The 18,219-nt window shown below is 40.2% G+C and overlaps 2 protein-coding genes across 2 annotated transcripts in view; both read right to left on the minus strand.

Moving 5' to 3' along the window:
- tma7 (translation machinery associated 7 homolog) overlaps positions 1–18,219 on the minus strand; it is a 28,309-nt gene that overhangs the window by 2,004 nt on the left and 8,086 nt on the right. The gene's annotated exons all lie outside the window — the stretch shown is intronic.
- Positions 3,863–16,815, minus strand: LOC311084125 (uncharacterized protein). The gene is made up of 4 exons (XM_084115982.1): positions 16,692–16,815; positions 13,569–13,874; positions 6,473–7,562; positions 3,863–4,402 (listed from the first exon to the last, which is right to left on the minus strand). The coding sequence occupies exons 3-4, from the start codon at positions 7,555–7,557 to the stop codon at positions 4,345–4,347; spliced, it is 1,143 nt and encodes a 380-aa protein (XP_083972108.1). The 5' UTR covers positions 7,558–7,562; positions 13,569–13,874; positions 16,692–16,815; the 3' UTR covers positions 3,863–4,344.

Below are 18,219 nucleotides of genomic sequence, written 5' to 3' on the forward strand. Positions count from 1 at the left end.
AGAAGTCATGTTCGTTAAGCCCCTAAACTTGTTCCGGCTTGTGCAGTGTTGAATGAGATTGAATGTGAAAACACTTTTTTTAAATGTTTCTTTTCTTCTAAATACATGACTGGAATCTATACGTCCACCATCATCATAATAAGGTTTTGGGTGGTGTTGTCATGTCCATGACTGTAACGGTCACCAGCTGGAGTGCCCTTGAGAGCCACCAGAGGGCACTCCACACCGGACTATCATATTCACTCACAGACTACATTTCCCATCCTGCATCTACCTGGACTGATTACTTCATACACCTGCACTGCACTGATTACACACACACCTGCACCTCATTCACACGCACATAAAAGCCACTTCCACACTCCACTTCTCTGCGAAGTGTAAGGCCCGCTATATTGGCCCAATTGCCGGTTCGCCAATACACGGGGAAGGGATCACGTGTTCTGTCCTTACTCGTGCGAAGTATTGGTTGGTTAAATGCAATATATTAATCATATATTTACTCGTTTATTTCATCTGACTCCATAAATGAAAAGGTTTTAATAATATCTGTTCCTCACTAAAAGTGAGTGGATGTTTGACTGTTCCGTTTAACTCTTCAATGGAAATATCAAAGTCAGTTAGAATAATCAAATATAACAATTTATTATGTCAGGTAAATGTATCATGCCAGTTTCATAATCAATTCAAAGATAATCGATACAAAACACCAAATGCTCTGGAATAGAGATAAGATGCAAACCCAACATTTAAGAAATACGTTAGGCTGAGAGATCTACATCTCCCAGCCTAACGGACCCATCTGAAATACAGAAAAAGGCCTCGATCTCCCTGCTGCAATTCCTTAAATAGACAAGCCTTTTACCTGGAAACATGTAACAATAGAAATTTGCATGCAGTGGTCGCATCTTCATGGGGGTGTGGGACCATTTGCTTAGAGACCACCTTCCTTTGTAAATCAGTTATCCATAAGCTCTTAAAAACCTTATTACCTTTTGTTTTATCTATCTGGATATGAGATATCTGTACCAGTCGCACTGTGACATTTTAAATGATACCAAACATGAAAATACTCTGTGATAATCATTCACATTAAACTATACATTTTCTCGGGTAAAATCAGGTGATCGTCTGAGCATGAGAGAGGGGTGAGGGGAGAGGGAAAGAGATGTAGATTAGGATGACTCGGAGGTGAGACTTTCGTCTCGATGGTGCATGAGGGCCAGTTCAAATGCTTATCTCCAGAGAGGTCCTTTTGTCCTCTCAGGGCCTGGTCACCCCCAAAACAGACTGTTTGGAATTTCCTAATTTATCAATTCTTACAGAAGTATTGCATTGCCCCGCCTTTCAATCTCTGAGCGTTTTCCCTGTGTTTGCTGAACTGTTACTGACCTTGGATTGTTTATACTGACTTCTGATTCTTCTGCTGCCTGTCTCGACACGGATTGTTCTTTGGACTGTGATTCCTGCCGCCTGCCTCGACCCTTGCCTGTTATCTGTTTCTGCTTTGAGATTATCTCCATTGTTTTGACTGCCCCTGATTTACCCTGCCTGTTGATTATTCTAATAAAGCTGCAAATGGATCTTACTGCGTCCTCCACTTCGTAACAATGACAGATGGTCTCCCGAGTGCAGATTGAATTTAAAGGCGGTTTTATTCTTTGAAGTTCGGCTCAGCAATGTCTGAGAGCTGAAACTAATTTCTGCCCCATTCAGAGAGCCATTGAGAAACCCTCCAGGCATAAAAGAGCCCAGGCACCAGCTCCCCCGACACCAAGACCCGGAAATAGTTTCACACAGATCTGATCTTTCTTGTCCGGCAAACTGTGGTGATTTCATCCTGTTGCATTTGTGAATGAGATTCGCATTGAAAGTCCACTTTTCAAAATACATTCGGGGCTGACGGCGCCCCTGGTATGGTAGTCATCAGCATTAGGGTTCCTGCTCTGACCTGCCTCCCCATGAAGCATCTGTACTGTGGCCTCTAGAAGTTCCTTCCAAGTGGTGTACTAATGCACATCTGGTATGTGAGGCTCTTTATCAGGTATGGTCGTGACTCAACAGAATACCGACTTGCGAATTTTTGAATGACACTCCTTCACTACTGTTGCCGGCGGGGTCCGCCATTTGTCTGAGCTTTGCAGGAGAAAGTGTGGTCCATGGCTCCACCGGTTAGACTTAACCAGCTCCTTACATCTAGCGGGGTCTTTCGCAGTCATATCGCCATGAATGTTGATCAGTAAGCTCCTGAATTTCTGCCACTCGGGTGCCAACAAATACCTTAAATCGGCATGACTCAGGACTCAGGGCTCCTGTGACGGCAGCACAAAGCTCCAATCTGGACATTGAGTGCAGTCGTTTATGTGTAATTCTCCAACGGGCCACAACAAAGGAAAGATAAGGCTGACTTTGACTGTCTACTGTCATCAGGTAAGCGACAGAGTGGTCTCACTAGGATTTTGGCACGGGTGGTGTACGGCAGGATTAACTCGAGGGGGTCGTACTGTAACTAAGGCCCTTTAAATGTTACGCATGGTATGAGCATCATAATTTACTGGTCGATGTTTGTACCTCACTGTGTCTGTGGAACAGTACCAGCTGACGCCCAGAGCGGATTTATGTAATATTGGATCAACTGGCAAAGCATGGGCTACACAGGGTATGGAAGGGCAGGACTTGCCACTCAAACACAGATGGAGTTTGGTCTCCTTCCATGTCACGCCAGACAAATCTTTGGGGTTTGGGGGCTGGGGGTTGGGGGTTGGGGGCTGGGTTATTGTCAAACTTCTTCTCGAACGTAACCTCCGTAATCCAGACGAGCAGCACAAATGTGTTCTAAACGTCTTCTTCTGACCCCAATATAGGATCGCAAAGCCAGGAGAAACATTTGCAGAAAGACAATGTAACATTAGTCCACCATTGTAATTGCTTGAATTTGGCGCAAGTGTTTTTAGGAAAGCTAAGACGTAGCTTTCCTAGAAACTTAGTGATGTAACGACGTTGTTCGCTGGGCTCTCTAGTCAGTGGAAAAACAAACAGGTTCTGTGAAGGTTCGCAAATTGAACCAACACTGAACCAGCACCAGTTCCGAACCAGTTCTTTTTTGGTGGAAAAGGGGTATGAGAGTGCTAAGTGTGACTCAAAGTGCTACTGAGAAGAACAACACAATGCAGTTCTTATTGTTGTGGGTCACCATGTGATGTGGGATATACCATTATTCCCCTGACTGTGTCAACTGGTGGGAACTCAACTTCTTGATGGTTCCTGCCTGGGTCAGTTTCAGAATTTCAGCATTGTACGCCTTAGCTTGATCTGGATCTTTAGCGAGGTACCATTCAGTGTTCTGGAGGCTGGGCATTACCATTTCCTTTGGGGCTTTGAAATCTTTGCGCCTAAGCAACATATTGGTCTTGTCAAGATCTGGTGACCTCCTTTTCGTTCCTGAAGGAACGTACGTCAACTTGCCACAGTTTTTCAATGTTCCCAAAGAGCTCTGCCATTTGGGGGATGGTGGAGGTCAATAAACACTGCTGCGGGTGAATGGACAATTGTTCTGACTTCATGAAGCCTGATGGTGTGAATGAAACCGACTCAAACAAACTCTTTGAAATGTATATATGATACTGGATATCAAGGGTTAAACTGTTAATAATGTAGACAGACAGCAATCTCATTCAATGTCAGACACGTGTGCAGTGAAATAAAAGCTCTGTTGAGAAGTTTAAAACATGGAAAGCTCAAAAAGCAATCATATCAAGGTACTTCATGAATTTCAGAACTAAAATGAAGAAATTGCTCTTAATTCAAGCAGAATCAGCAGAAAATTAAAAAAGGACAATAACAATGAGATGTTGATAAAATGAGTAAAGTGTTAAATCAATAATTTCAAAGATACATGAAAGTATATCTTGAGTTTCCATGGAAGAGTAGAAGTGAAACTAGATGTTCTAATGAAAAACAATGAAGAATGAGTTAAAAATGAATATAAGATTCGTTAAGGCCTCTTCTTCAGCTCTTGAACTTTGCCTCCAAAGTTTTTTCCAGGGTGAATTTTCTGGTGCTCTTTCAGTTCATCTCTTTCTATCATCTGTAGCAAAGGACTTCCAGCACTGAAACACACACCGCCGTGTCTTTTCTGCTGAATGAATATTCTCCTTTGTGTGAATCTTCAGGACTGATGCTCAATGAAACTGTTTACCGCACTGATCACAGTTAAATGGTCTTTCTTCAGAATGAGAAGCAGAAGTGATTTTAAAGAGAAAGCCTGAGCCGCTTCTTCCCAGTGTGAACTCTCATGTGAATCTTCAGACTTGATTTACATGTGAAGTGTTTTTTACACTGAGGTCAGGAGACAGATTTTTTGGCTTCTGTTTTTTTTCTTTCTTGTTCACGTCCATCAGGTCTAAAAGAAACATTAAATCAAGTGAGATTTCAAATGAGAGACAAATGTGAAATGAAAAATAAAGCCCAAAGTCAAGATCACTGATAAGTTCAATAGTCATTTTAATCCCATCATATCTGGTCAACAACTGCTAGCCTGTGCATGATTTTGATCTACTCTCACCTAAAGGATTATTAGGAACACCATACTAATTACTGTGTTTGAGCCCCTTTCGCCTTCAGAACTGCCTTAATTCTACGTGGCATTGATTCAACAAGGTGCTGAAAGCATTCTTTAGAAATGTTGGCCCATATTGATAGGATAGCATCTTGCAGTTGATGGAGATTTGTGGGATGCACATCCAGGGCACGAAGCTCCCGTTCCACCACATCCCAAAGATGCTCTATTAGGTTGAGATCTGGTGACTGTGGGGCCATTTTAGTACAGTGAACTCATTGTCATGTTCAAGAAACCAATTTGAAATGATTCGAGCTTTGTGACATGGTGCATTATCCTGCTGGAAGTAGCCATCAGAGGATGGGTACATGGTGGTCATAAAGGGATGGACATGGTCAGAAACAATGCTCAGGTAGGCCTTGGCATTTAAACGATGCCCAATTGGCACTAAGGGGCCTAAAGTGTGCCAAGAAAACATCCCCCACACCATTACACCACCACCGCCAGCCTGCACATTGGTAACAAGGCATGATGGATCCATGTTCTCATTCTGTTTATGCCAAATTCTGACTCTACCATCTGAGTGTCTCAACAGAAATGAGACTCATCAGACCAGGCAACATTTCTCCAGTCTTCAACTGTCCAATTTTGGTGCGCTTGTGCAAATTGTAGCCTCTTTTTCCTATTTGTAGTGGAGACGAGTGGTACTCGGTGGGGTCTTCTGCTGTTGTAGCCCATCCGCCTCAAGGTTGTGCGTGTTGTGGCTTCACAAATGCTTTGCTGCATACCTCGGTTGTAACGAGTGGTTATTTCAGTCAAAGTTGCTCTTCTATCAGCTTGAATCAGTCGGCCCATTCTCCTCTGACCTCTAGCATCAACAAGGCATTTTCGCCCACAGGACTGCCGCATACTGGATGTTTTTCCTTTTTCACACCATTCTTTGTAAACCCTAGAAATGGTTGTGCGTGAAAATCCCAGTAACTGAGCAGATTGTGAAATACTCAGACCGGCCCGCCTGGCACCAACAACCATGCCACGCTGAAAATTGCTTAAATCACCTTTCTCATTCTGACATTCAGTTTGGAGTTCAGGAGATTGTCTTGACCAGGACCACACCCCTAAATGCATTGAAGCAACTGCCATGTGATTGGTTGATTAGATAATTGCATTAATGAGAAATTGAACAGGTGTTCCTAATAATCCTTTAGGTGAGTGTATTTTAACATCATGAAGATGATTTGTGTTAAAAAATCACTAGTTTGGTCATGAAACTCTAGATGACGCATACTTGACATGTAATCTGTAAGCAATCACATAGTTTCCAACGCCTTTCTAACATTAACAGAGGAAGAATCTGAAAGCTTCTCGTCTCTGTATTCTTGATGAGCACCAGAGCAAATACAAAAACATGAAGTGCTGTTAGAAAACATGAAAATACTGTTTGACGTTTTATCTTCACCATAATAAGCAGTGTCAGAAAGAGAAAGTTGCACAGCGCTGCTATGTATATTGCTTTATTTCTGCTTGTTTTGACATGAGCGCCACCTACTGTCAGAGAGTGATTTTGCATGACAAATCACATGTCAAAATCAGACGGATTTTTTTATATCACACATTCATGTTGGGTTGAACACGAGTTAATAGAAACCAATCAAACAACAAAATGTCCACTACTCATCGTGGCTGTTTAGAAACTAATGAATGAATGAGGCACTTATATAGCGCTACTATTAACTACTGTACACACCAAGCGCTTTACAATCACATCAGGTGTCGGCCTCGTTCACGACCTGGATGATTCAACAGCAGCCACAGTAAAACAGCGCCAACTATAGGTGGAGAGGAGAGATTTGACTGTGACTAACTTACACAGAAGAGATTTTGTTTCTCGGCACATAAAGATGAACTACTTACTGTGATCTCAGACTGCGATGATGTGGTTTCTCCACTGAATGGATCTTCATGTGTATATTCAGGTGACTTTTAAAAGAGAAACTCTTCTCGCACTGATCACACGTGTGCAAGCGGCTTGGCTTCTCTCTGCTGTGGATCCTCTCATGTGTTTTCAGATTTGCTGGCCGACTGAATCTCTTGTCACAGTGTGAACACTTGTAAGGTTTTTCTCCGCTGTGGATCCTCTCATGTTTTTTCAGATCTGATGACTGACTGAATCTCTTGTCACAGTGTGAACACTTGTAAGGTTTTTCTCCAGTGTGGATCCTCTCATGTGTTTTCAGATCTGATGACTGACTGAATCTCTTGTCACATTGATCACACTTGTGAGGTTTTTCTCCAGTGTGGATCCTCTCATGTAATATCAGATGTGCTGATCGACTGAATCTCTTGTCACAGTGTGAACACATGTAAGGTTTTTCTCCAGTGTGAATCCTCTGGTGCAGTTTTAAACAGTTCGCTGAAATAAAAGTCTTCTCACACTCAAAGCACATGTACTCTCTCACACCAGTATGAGTTTTCTGATGTCTATGTAAAGTTTCCAGCAGTGAAAAACTCTTTCCACACACAGAACATGAATGTGGCTTCTCCTTTGCATGAACCGTCAGGTGTGTCTTCAGGTTTGATGCTTGAAGAAATGTTTTCCCGCACTTATCACATGTGAACGGCTTCTCTCCGGTGTGGATTCTCATGTGACGCTCAAGACTTTGTTCGGTTGAGAAACTCGTTCCACACTGATCACATGAGAACGGCTTCTCTCCAGTGTGGATCTTCATGTGTTCCTTAAGATTTGAATTTTGTGTGAAGCTTTTCCCACACTGATCACATGAGAACGGCTTCTCTCCAGTGTGGATTCTCATGTGACGCTCAAGTCTTTGTTTGCTTGTTAAACTCTTTCCACACTGAGTGCAGGTGAAAGATTTCTTGACTCTTTTCTTTAAAAATGTCTTTTTAGTCTTTGAGCGACTCAAATGTTTTTCTCCAGATTTGACATGTTGCTCCTCCTTCACTTCACTCAGTTCTTCACTCTCCTCGCTCTCTTCCATTAGCTCTGAAATGAAAGAAAAAAAAAGTTTAATTGCATTTCCAGTACATCTGTCACGTTTAGTGTCTGTAGCCGCGTTTCCATTACCCTTCAAACTGCGCAAATTGAAATTGCGAATTGGAAATACGCTCAATGGAAACACATCAATTTCGCAAAACCTCCCATTTATCGCAAAAAAGTTTTTACGCTCGCATGAGGTGGTTTTTCAGGCTGGAAACAGTTTTTGCGCATTTACAGGTCAGCTGACGTAGATGACACGGTGTGTTTGGACAGAATACAAGACAGAGTTCTTCATTAAATTCATAAATGCAAAAGAATGACAGAAATACTGGATTCTAAACCTCAAAGAAATGCCACAATCAAGACCTCGAAGCAGAAATGAGTGAGAAAACCCCAGAAACACCTCATATGTGCCGCTAACAGTATAAGGGTCTTTCCTTGCCATTAATGCTTGGATAACACGCCTATGTTTCCTTCCATTAATAATAATAATCTCTAGTGCGGTACGTGGCTGTGATATATAATCTTACCAACATCCGTTGCCATGATTTTTTGAATGACTTATCGCGAGAGGAAAAAAATTACGTTTAGTCGCATAACATCGGTTAATGGAAATGCAGTCATTTCGCAATAGTTTTTTTTTTTATGGATTTTTAGGGGGAAAAAAAAGTTTTGCGCAAATCTTTAATGGAAACGCGCCTTTTGTGTTCATGTTATGTTTGCCTATGACACCGAGTTTGCCCACGTGTCTCTGTGATTTAATTAAAGTCTTGTTAATTAGTTATGAGTTAATTTGTCCCAGCTGTGTCTCGCTTTCCAGTCTTCTGTTCTGTGTATTTAAGCAATGTGTTTCAGTCTGTTCCTTGTCTGTTGTCGTTGCTATAGACCCTTTTACAGTTGGTAAACATGGTGACGTATTTGTGTGGGCGGGGCTTAGCTGGAGGCAGAACGATCCCTCTGGCCGCTTCACTAACGCTAGTTTGCAAGTTTTGTTAGCTTGTTTTTTAACAATGACTGTAGAAAATCTGATTTTGTCTTAATGTGCAAGGTCCCTCACTGTCCAGGACGCCGATTGTTATTTGCAAAAGTTAATTTTAACGGACGGAACCAGATGACCGTACGTACACGCTCAGGCAATGGACGATCTGACAGGATTAACGTTAATGCTAGCTCCGGTTGAGTGGCCTGACTTCCACACCTACCCGATAGAGAAACCGAGGGTAAATAGAAACTGAGGGCATATATATATATATATATATATATTTAGATGCCTATATAACTATGTGCTGAATGGTCATGTAAAGACTTGTGTGGTACGATCTGCAGTTCTGCCTAGCCAGCGCCAAGAAGACGACAATGTAAAGAGTGACACTACGGTGCAATTTTAATGATATGAATATTTTCTAGAAATAAAAATTCCAGATACAGCATACTCATTTTTCATCGATTCTTGCACCCAACAACACAACAAGATTATATTTAATAATAAAAATAATAATATAAGCTCCTTATTATGTAGCCGAATCTGTGCTGGTTTGTATTGGCCGCCTCCAGTTTTCCGTTTGTTTTGCCTCCAGCTGGCGCCGTGATGTAACTGTGACGTCGGCGCAAAAGGGGTCTATATGTTTGGTTGTTCTGTCCATGTTTCTTTTGATCCAGTTTGTGAGTATTAGAGTTTGTTTAAATAAATACTGCTGCAATTAAGATCCTGCATTCTTCCCTGCTTCAACCAACGCGTGACAACATCCAGGCCCGTCACGACAAGGCAAGCAAACCAAGCAATTGGTTGGGGCCCCGAGCTGCAACTTTTTTTCGAACGGACGGAATATGGTTACATACTGTAATATGTTTTTTAATGGGATAAGGAAGACGCAGATCTGTTCCAGAATCAGTGTTTATCGTATTTAATGACATGACATTGCTATAGCTTTGTAATAGGTTTTGATGAAAGTGGCATAGCATGCTATACTAACTATTCCACCGTGATAATCTATTTACCTAATGGGGATTAGGAAAACCACACAATAAATTCCGTGCATCAAACATTTAGCTTGGGATGTTTTTAAGCATTCACTGAAAAAAATGATTTGTTGAATTTACTAAATTTTTTTATGGTAAGTGGTTGCACACAATTGATTTTCGCTACATTTAAACGAATGTATTAAAGGTGCATTGCGCAACATTTCATGTTAAAAATACCCGTTTTTATAACCCATACATGCTTAAACAGTTGCCTGATAGGCTGAATGAGCCCTTCTCTGATCACTGCGATTGCCTCTATAATCCTGTACAGTAAAATAAATAAGAGGGATTCGGGACGGAATTTGAGACTGGGCGTGACGTCATGCGCGTTCACGCTCACCTGGCTATGTCTGGCAGGTTTGTGTATTCGCCGCCATTCTCCGTGTCAGCGAAGACAACTCGAGCGACAAAAGTAGAAGATGGATTCAAAGAGACCGGCTTGTAGTCCATTCCAAACCCCAACGCAAACTCCACGTAAGACAAAGAAAAGAAAACCTTGCCCAGGGACAGCAGTTGAAAAATATTGACACATTTCACATAAATGTTCGTCAGTGTGTATTGTCCCTGTCAAAATATCTACTAAATAAATCAGCACTACATGTAGTTTAGTGATTCGCTATTCGAGTAAAACAGTTCAAGATTCTTGAGTGTGATATAAAATGCTGATATATACAGTGAGGAAAATAAGTATTTGAACACCCTGCTATTTTGCAAGTTCTCCCACTTAGAAATCATGGAGGGGTCTGCAATTGTCATCGTAGGTGCATGTCCACTGTGAGAGACATAATCAAAAAAAAAAAATCCAGAAATCACAATGTATGATTTTTTAACTATTTATTTGTATGATACAGCTGCAAATAAGTATTTGAACACCTGAGAAAATCAATGTTAATATTTGGTACAGTAGCCTTTGTTTGCAATTACAGAGGTCAAACGTTTCCTGTAGTTTTTCACCAGGTTTGCACACACTGCAGGAGGGATTTTGGCCCACTCCTCCACACAGATCTTCTCTAGATCAGTCAGGTTTCTGGGCTGTCGCTGAGAAACACGGAGTTTGAGCTCCCTCCAAAGATTCTCTATTGGGTTTAGGTCTGGAGACTGGCTAGGCCACGCCAGAACCTTGATATGCTTCTTACAGAGCCACTCCTTGGTTATCCTGGCTGTGTGCTTCGGGTCATTGTCGTGTTGGAAGACCCAGCCTCGACCCATCTTCAATGCTCTAACTGAGGGAAGGAGGTTGTTCCCCAAAATCTCGCAATACATGGCCCCGGTCATCCTCTCCTTAATATAGTGCAGTCGCCCTGTCCCATGTGCAGAAAAACACCCCCAAAGCATGATGCTACCACCCCCATGCTTCACAGTAGGGATGGTGTTCTTGGGATGGTACTCATCATTCCTCTTCCTCCAAACACGTTTAGTGGAATTATGACCAAAAAGTTCTATTTTGGTCTCATCTGACCACATGACTTTCTCCCATGACTCCTCTGGATCATCCAAATGGTCATTGGCAAACTTAAGATGGGCCTTGACATGTGCTGGTTTAAGCAGGGGAACCTTCCGTGCCATGCATGATTTCAAACCATGACGTCTTAGTGTATTACCAACAGTAACCTTGGAAACGGTGGTCCCAGCTCTTTTCAGGTCATTGACCAGCTCCTCCCATGTAGTTCTGGGCTGATTTCTCACCTTTCTTAGGATCATTGAGACCCCACGAGGTGAGATCTTGCATGGAGCCCCAGTCCGAGGGAGATTGACAGTCATGTTTAGCTTCTTCCATTTTCTAATGATTGCTCCAACAGTGGACCTTTTTTCACCAAGCTGCTTGGCAATTTCCCCGTAGCCCTTTCCAGCCTTGTGGAGGTGTACAATTTTGTCTCTAGTGTCTTTGGACAGCTCTTTGGTCTTGGCCATGTTAGTAGTTGGATTCTTACTGATTGTATGGGGTGGACAGGTGTCTTTATGCAGCTAACGACCTCAAACAGGTGCATCTAATTTAGGATAATAAATGGAGTGGAGGTGGACATTTTAAAGGCAGACTAACAGGTCTTTGAGGGTCAGAATTCTAGCTGATAGACAGGTGTTCAAATACTTATTTGCAGCTGTGTCATACAAATAAATAGTTAAAATCATATATTGTGATTTCTGGATTTTTTTTTTTTAGATTATGTCTCTCACAGTGGACATGCACCTACGATGACAATTTCAGACCCTTCCATGATTTCCAAGTGGGAGAACTTGCAAAATAGCAGGGTGTTCAAATACTTATTTTCCTCACTGTAAGTTAGATAATTAGACACAAATTTTGAGCAAATTATTGCCTAATTAGGATGTATTGCTATTGGAATATGCTACTTAGCAGATCAATAAAACAGGCTAAACCCCCGCAAATCTCGGTAACGTCATAGTGCCATTTGATTGTTTATTACCTTGAAACATTTGAGTGTACTTTGTTGACCAACTGTGTATGGTATGATTATTATTTTGAGCTTTTACAAAGTAATAACTTGTATTTTTCATGAACGTGTTTCCATAATAATACAATCATAAGTGGATACAGTAAACACATAAAACAGTTCAACATGGAGATAGATGGAAACAAAAAACTAAGTTTTCTACTACCCCCGTTTTCCCCTCACACATAAGTGTGTCATTTACTCAAATGCCTTTCCTTTCACATATTTAAAATGACTTGCAGATTTATAACTTTATTACCTTTGAAGACATTATGACTGTACACAAAAGATTTGAGCGGCTAATGCTCCTTTGGTTATGAACAGCTGGTGCTCGTGCAAGCGTCAAGTCAAGTCAAGTTTATTTATATAGCGCTTTTCACAACATAGGTTGTATCAAAGCAGCTTCACAGTATTAAATTAAAACAATACATCAATGTTTGTTTCTAGTTCTAGAAGCGTGCGTGTGCGTGTGGTCCATGAGCGCCGTGCACACCTCTGGTTGCAGTTTCGCTTGTCGCCAGAGGGGGCATAGTTCTGCAAAAACTCAGAGACTTGCGCTATGCACCTTTAAGTTGAACTTATTAAATTTTAGTTCAACTTAATGCATTTGTTTAAATGTAGCTTAAATCAATTGTGTGAAACCACTTACATAATTTTTTTAATTAAATTCAACAAATCATTTTTTTCAGTGTTGGTAGTTGTGAAAGCAGCTGCATCCCTTCCCTTCTAATATCAAAATATGGAAATGCTAACATATCTTTTTGGTAACACTTTATAATAACCATCATTAATAGATGGTAAATTGTTAGTTATTTAATCTTTAGTTAATTGTCATTTAACTGTTAGCAAACAGTCTTTTTACTTAATAAATACTTCTGTAACCCATCTATAAACATTATGTCCCTCCATGTCCATTTTGCTTGGGGCCCCCAAATTCCTTCAAACGGCCCTGCACATAATCTGTAATTTATTTTTGTATTGATGATAAATGGAGCCAGCCTCCAAAAGTAATTAACCTGTCCTGTGATTTTTTTTTCTTCCTTTTCTCAGACAACACTGTCCAGACACTATTAACCTATACACTAAAATATATTGGTTGTCTTTACATTAGAATAATAATGTTTCATATAATCTGGATTTAGATATGGAATAAATAGCATTCAATACAAAATGAATATGTCTCATATATTGAAATCAACTTTTTATGTGATAAAAGATGTGCTTTGTTTTTACTTCACCACGTGACAGCACCAAGCAAGCAGGCTCCTGATTGGTTAATGCGGCGCGAACTGTTCCAAAGTTCAGATTTTTCAACTCGGGCGCCAGACCCGAAAATCGCGTCAAACGCGTGAATGAGCAAAAAGCACCAAATAAAATCATTCGCGCGTATCGCGCCAGTCCACCACGCCGCGCTAAACGCCTCATTCATAGTTACTATTTCACAGTTTACCTGTTTGTATAAAAGTGATGAAGTGCTTGAATGTTTCTAACATGAATGTTCTTCAGTATCATGAATGAATGAAGAATAAACACCAACCTCTTTGTTCTTCTGTGTTTCATTCTGCAGGGTTGTGGATCACTCATGTTCTCACTGTCCTCTTTAATAAACTAAGACTTTACAGATATCAGCTCTTCCTGATACATTGCTGCTCGACTTCACTTGTAGACTGATGGGAATATTCCAGCATTTATTGGAGAATTACAGTGGGAGGAGCTTCAGTGATGATGTGACTGATGTGGGAGGATCTTCACTGATGATGCGATTGCTGTGGGAGGGGCTTCACTGATTATGTGATTGATGTGGGAGGAGCTTCACTGATGATGAATTTCACTGTAGGAGAAGCTGAAAATCAAAGTTATCAGTTACGGAGTCTGTTTTAAATGACACATCTAAGCATTTATGTCTGTATCTCTTTATAGAAACCATCAAATACCCTCAGTCTATTGACACCAATGAAATGAGCTTAAAGTGTCAATTTACAGGAGATCTGAAGACATCAGCATAATAAATGAGGTGAAAACAGGAACTATTGTCATGAAATAAAGAGCGTTTTCAGCAGATCTGTTAATATTGATGAGCCTCAGACTATCAACACTCACTCAACAAGCCATTCAGGATCAACAGCAGATCATCTCACTTTATTCTGAGTGTTTGCTGTTAGAAACACATTATTTGAGTCAGGAGATATGATAAAAGCCTATAAAACTGCGCTCTACTGAAAGATTATACAGTTATTTCTCTCAATTTGACATGGATAAAACATCAATAATACAAAAAACAAACACTAATGCCACTCATCTTCAACCACTACAGCAACATAACTATAAACTTAAACATGGTTTGATTTTATGATAACTACATTCATTGTATAAAGGTAATTAGATCTCTAACACGTAACAGTTTTTATGTGCATATACTGACAATCTTCAATGACAGTTAGATGATTATCTTTGCTTAATGTTGCGAACAGCAACTTAGCTAATTATATTACTTTTGCTTCTCTGTTTTATCTCGGGATGCCCATCCTAAGGTAACTAGAGAGTACGTCAGCTCCAGTCTGGATCCAGCCTCTTATGAAGACTTGAGATGCCCAACACCTGTGAAGAGACCAACTCTTGACAGGACTTCAGATGACGCCAACTCTGAATCAACGTGATCTCATGAGAATACGTGTGCTTTTTTACATAAAGTGTGGTTATACCACATACACTACCGTACACATACGTATGATTATGCAATTGTAAAGTTAGTATAACTTTATTATTTTAAAAAACATCCTTGAATGTAATTTAAGTGTTTTGTTGTGTTGGGGCAGGGCTTTTTACATGTCTCAAAGTAACAGCTAAAATTGAAATATTTATGGACAATCTTTTAGTTGAACAACACCAGAAAGACCACGCCAAAAAAGTCCATAAAGCCAAGAAAACAGAGAAGAGGAAGATGAAAACATGCAATGAACCATCTTCATATTACATATCAATGTTTTCAGTCTCATTCAATCAGCATTTATTACTTCCCCGGCACGGCAAGCAGATGATACGCGTTCTCAGACAAATGGAGAAACTGAATAAAAAAGTTAATTATTGTTAAAGAGTTTATGTCAGAAAGCCAATTTGAAAGCCCCAATTGTGAAATATTACATTTGCAGGAGAGATTTGGATTGCTTGACGGCGCATGATTAAAACTTGCATTGCATTGCCCCAATGACAGGGACAGTATAAAAGGCTTTGTTCCCTGTTTCTGAGCGCAGCAATTTTGGTGGAAGACCTACACGCTTTTCTGTTATTTTTTCCCTTCTTTTAATTTATTGTCTTTGTATATTCTGAATTTTTCTTAAGTAAAACAAAATCATTCTGTGGAGATTTGGAAAACTGTCAAGACATATAGAGTGATTTTTCCTAGAAATACCTTTATTTTGATGAAGTTTGGATTTTGATACTAGCAAACGCCCAGTGAAACGGATCCAGGACTGAACTGACTGAACTAAACCCTGAAATAACGTACAGGAAGGACAATTTATAATTGCAACCGGTTGTGGGAATGAAATTACCTGAGATACTTGAAATATGTATGTTTTCATTCTGGGTTTAATACTGCTCTTGTTGAATCGTAACTTGTTAAGTTGAGGTTTATTTGTCTTTTAATTTCACTACACTGTGGCTGCACTTAGTGTTTTTAAAGGACTAGCCTACTTAGATTGAGTATAAGTTACTATTGCACTTTTGTATAAAAAACTGACATGCCTTTTATTGAAAAAAAAAATTTGTTTCTGGACATAAGTTTAAAAGAGAGATATATATATATATATTTTAATATTTTTAAATATTATTCATATACTTTTTTTATATTCCTAGATGTATTTGTTTAACTGTTTCTTATACAGTTATGTTGCTAAACTAAAATACCATTTTCAGTTTTGTTACATTTGTGGCTGTGGCTAAATAATATATTACTGTCAAATGTATGCCAGAAAACACAAATACTCTAGTTCACTGTATGTATTTGTTCATGTTTTATTAAGGGATAAGTCTGAAACACGGCATAAAATAATTCTATCAATTCAGTCAGGGCTAGTAGTAGCCTAGCTATACAGCTGTATAATGTTGAGAAGAGTTGGATCTAAGCGAGTTCACACCGGATTCACAAAAAAGTTTGTCCTGAAAGATGGAGCAGTTCCCACTTTAAAAGCAGAAGCTGTTGTTTGGACCACTACATGCAAGTACGTTTTATGCTTTGTTGATGTGTTTTCCATCACTAGTTAGAGTTCCAACACTAGAGTTTCATGTAACAACGCTCGCTGTTTCAAACACATACAAACTTAATTTTAACCCCACCAGCGATCGTTGAATGATGGTGTTTGTTGGCATCAGGTAATGTTAACATTTTCTTTACTGTGGTGAAACCATGGTTAGTCTCTAATGTGCTCATGGTTCTGACGACAGATATTTCTACGTTCGTTTTGTAGAGTGTGTGTGTGCGAGAAAGAGAGTGCTGATCAAATAATCCCTTCAAGGATTGAAATATTATAAGGTAGAACGATTTAATGAAATGCATAGATATGTTTGTGTGTTTTAACATAAACAGCAGTAGCATTTACAAATAACCACGTATAAAAAGTATGAGACATCAACACAAAACAGCTGAAAAAAAACCCCATACCGTTCTGAAACGTCCAACAGCCGTTCGTGCACAAGTTCTGTTCCTCTCCTATATTATCTACCGGTAAGTCTGATTCAGGCTGAAATTGATAACGCAATATTGACGCCTGTGTTTATAATACATCGGAGCACATGCAACTAACGCACGTGACGTTTCCGGACAGCGTGAACCAGAGCTATGAAAGTAAAATAATGCCAAATGTTTTTGAAACAAAAAAGCTTGTTGAATTGCACTAGCCTACTTCAAAAAAAAAAAAAAAAAAAAAAAATGCATTGCATTAACCATGCTTGCATTTTAATGCATTGTATTTTTAGGGCTTGCATTTTTATGGGCTGAAATTTAGCATGGTTGAATATTTAAGCTGTGAATATTTCAATTCAAACACATTATCATTATTAAAAATTCAATATTTACATCATTAACACTTCTCTTCACACTGTTACCTTTCCCACAGCATTTAAGCAAGCTCGGGTAACCCCACTACTTAAAGGGATACTTTAGGATTTAGCATTAAGCTTTGTATCAGTAGAAAACCTGTAGTATTTTCGAATGACCGTGATTTCCACCCTCATATCCCCCTGAGACAAGAGATTTTCGTATTTTTTGTCAGGAAAAAATCCTCAGATGATGCAAAAAATCATCATTTTGCGTCACCGGAGGATTTTTTGGCCAGAGACTAGAGACTACAGCCAGTAGTAGGGGCTGTCCCATGTGTTTTCAACCCGCCCATAGAGGGTGGGATCTCACTCACAGAATGTACACAGTGTCAGCCGTCTTTCTTTGGAAGCTAAGCTAGCAGGCTCTTGTTCTGTGGAGAAAGCTGAGTAGTAGGAGAAAGCTGAATGGGTTACCATCCTCTTTTTCCCGGACATGTCCGGCCGCCGAGATCGTCCAAAATGTCCGGGATTCGGCTTTTGCTTTCTGCAGTCGCCATTCATTGTTTACATGCACACCTTTTGTTTCAATCTAACTGAATTCATACCGAATGATGAATCTGAATGTAGTGTTTACATGAACGCTAAACAAGTGACAGAGCAACATCCTGAACAACAACCAGTCTGGTTTCAAAAGTGGCCACTCAACTGAGACGGCCCTGCTCTCGGTTACTAAAGCTCTGAGACTGGCAAGAGCAGCTTCCAAATCCTCAGTGCTCATCCTGCTGTATCTGTCTGCTGCTTTTGACAGTCAACCACCAGATCCTCCTGTCAACCCTCATGAAGATCGGCGTCTCAGAAACTGCACTACAATGGTTCAAGTCTTACCAGGTCCTTCAGGGTGTCTTTGAGGGACGAGGTGTCTAAGACACAACTTCTTGCTACTGGGGTTCCTCAGGGCTCAGTGCTGGGACCACTTCTCTTCTCCATCTACATGTTATTACTATGTAATTCAGAAAAATGGCTTTTCCAATCACTGCTATGCAGATGACACACAACTCTACCTCTCATTCCAGCATGATGATCCAACGGTACCTGTTCGCATTGCATCCTGACAGACATTTCTTGCTGGATGAAGAACCATCACCTTCAAC

This window comes from Abramis brama (genome assembly GCF_963993115.1).
Source record: "Abramis brama genome assembly, chromosome: 6".
NCBI classification, from domain to species: domain Eukaryota; kingdom Metazoa; phylum Chordata; class Actinopteri; order Cypriniformes; family Leuciscidae; genus Abramis; species Abramis brama.

What these genes read in the sequence shown, in the direction of transcription:
- LOC311084125 (XM_084115982.1), bottom strand. Translation starts at nt 7,557, where the DNA reads ATGGAAGAGAGCGAGGAGAGTGAAGAACTGAGTGAAGTGAAGGAGGAG. An exon ending in CATCGCAGTCTGAGATCACA is followed by an intron (nt 4,403 to 6,472) that starts GTAAGTAGTTCA and finishes TGTTTCTTTTAG; the next exon opens with ACCTGATGGACGTGAACAAG.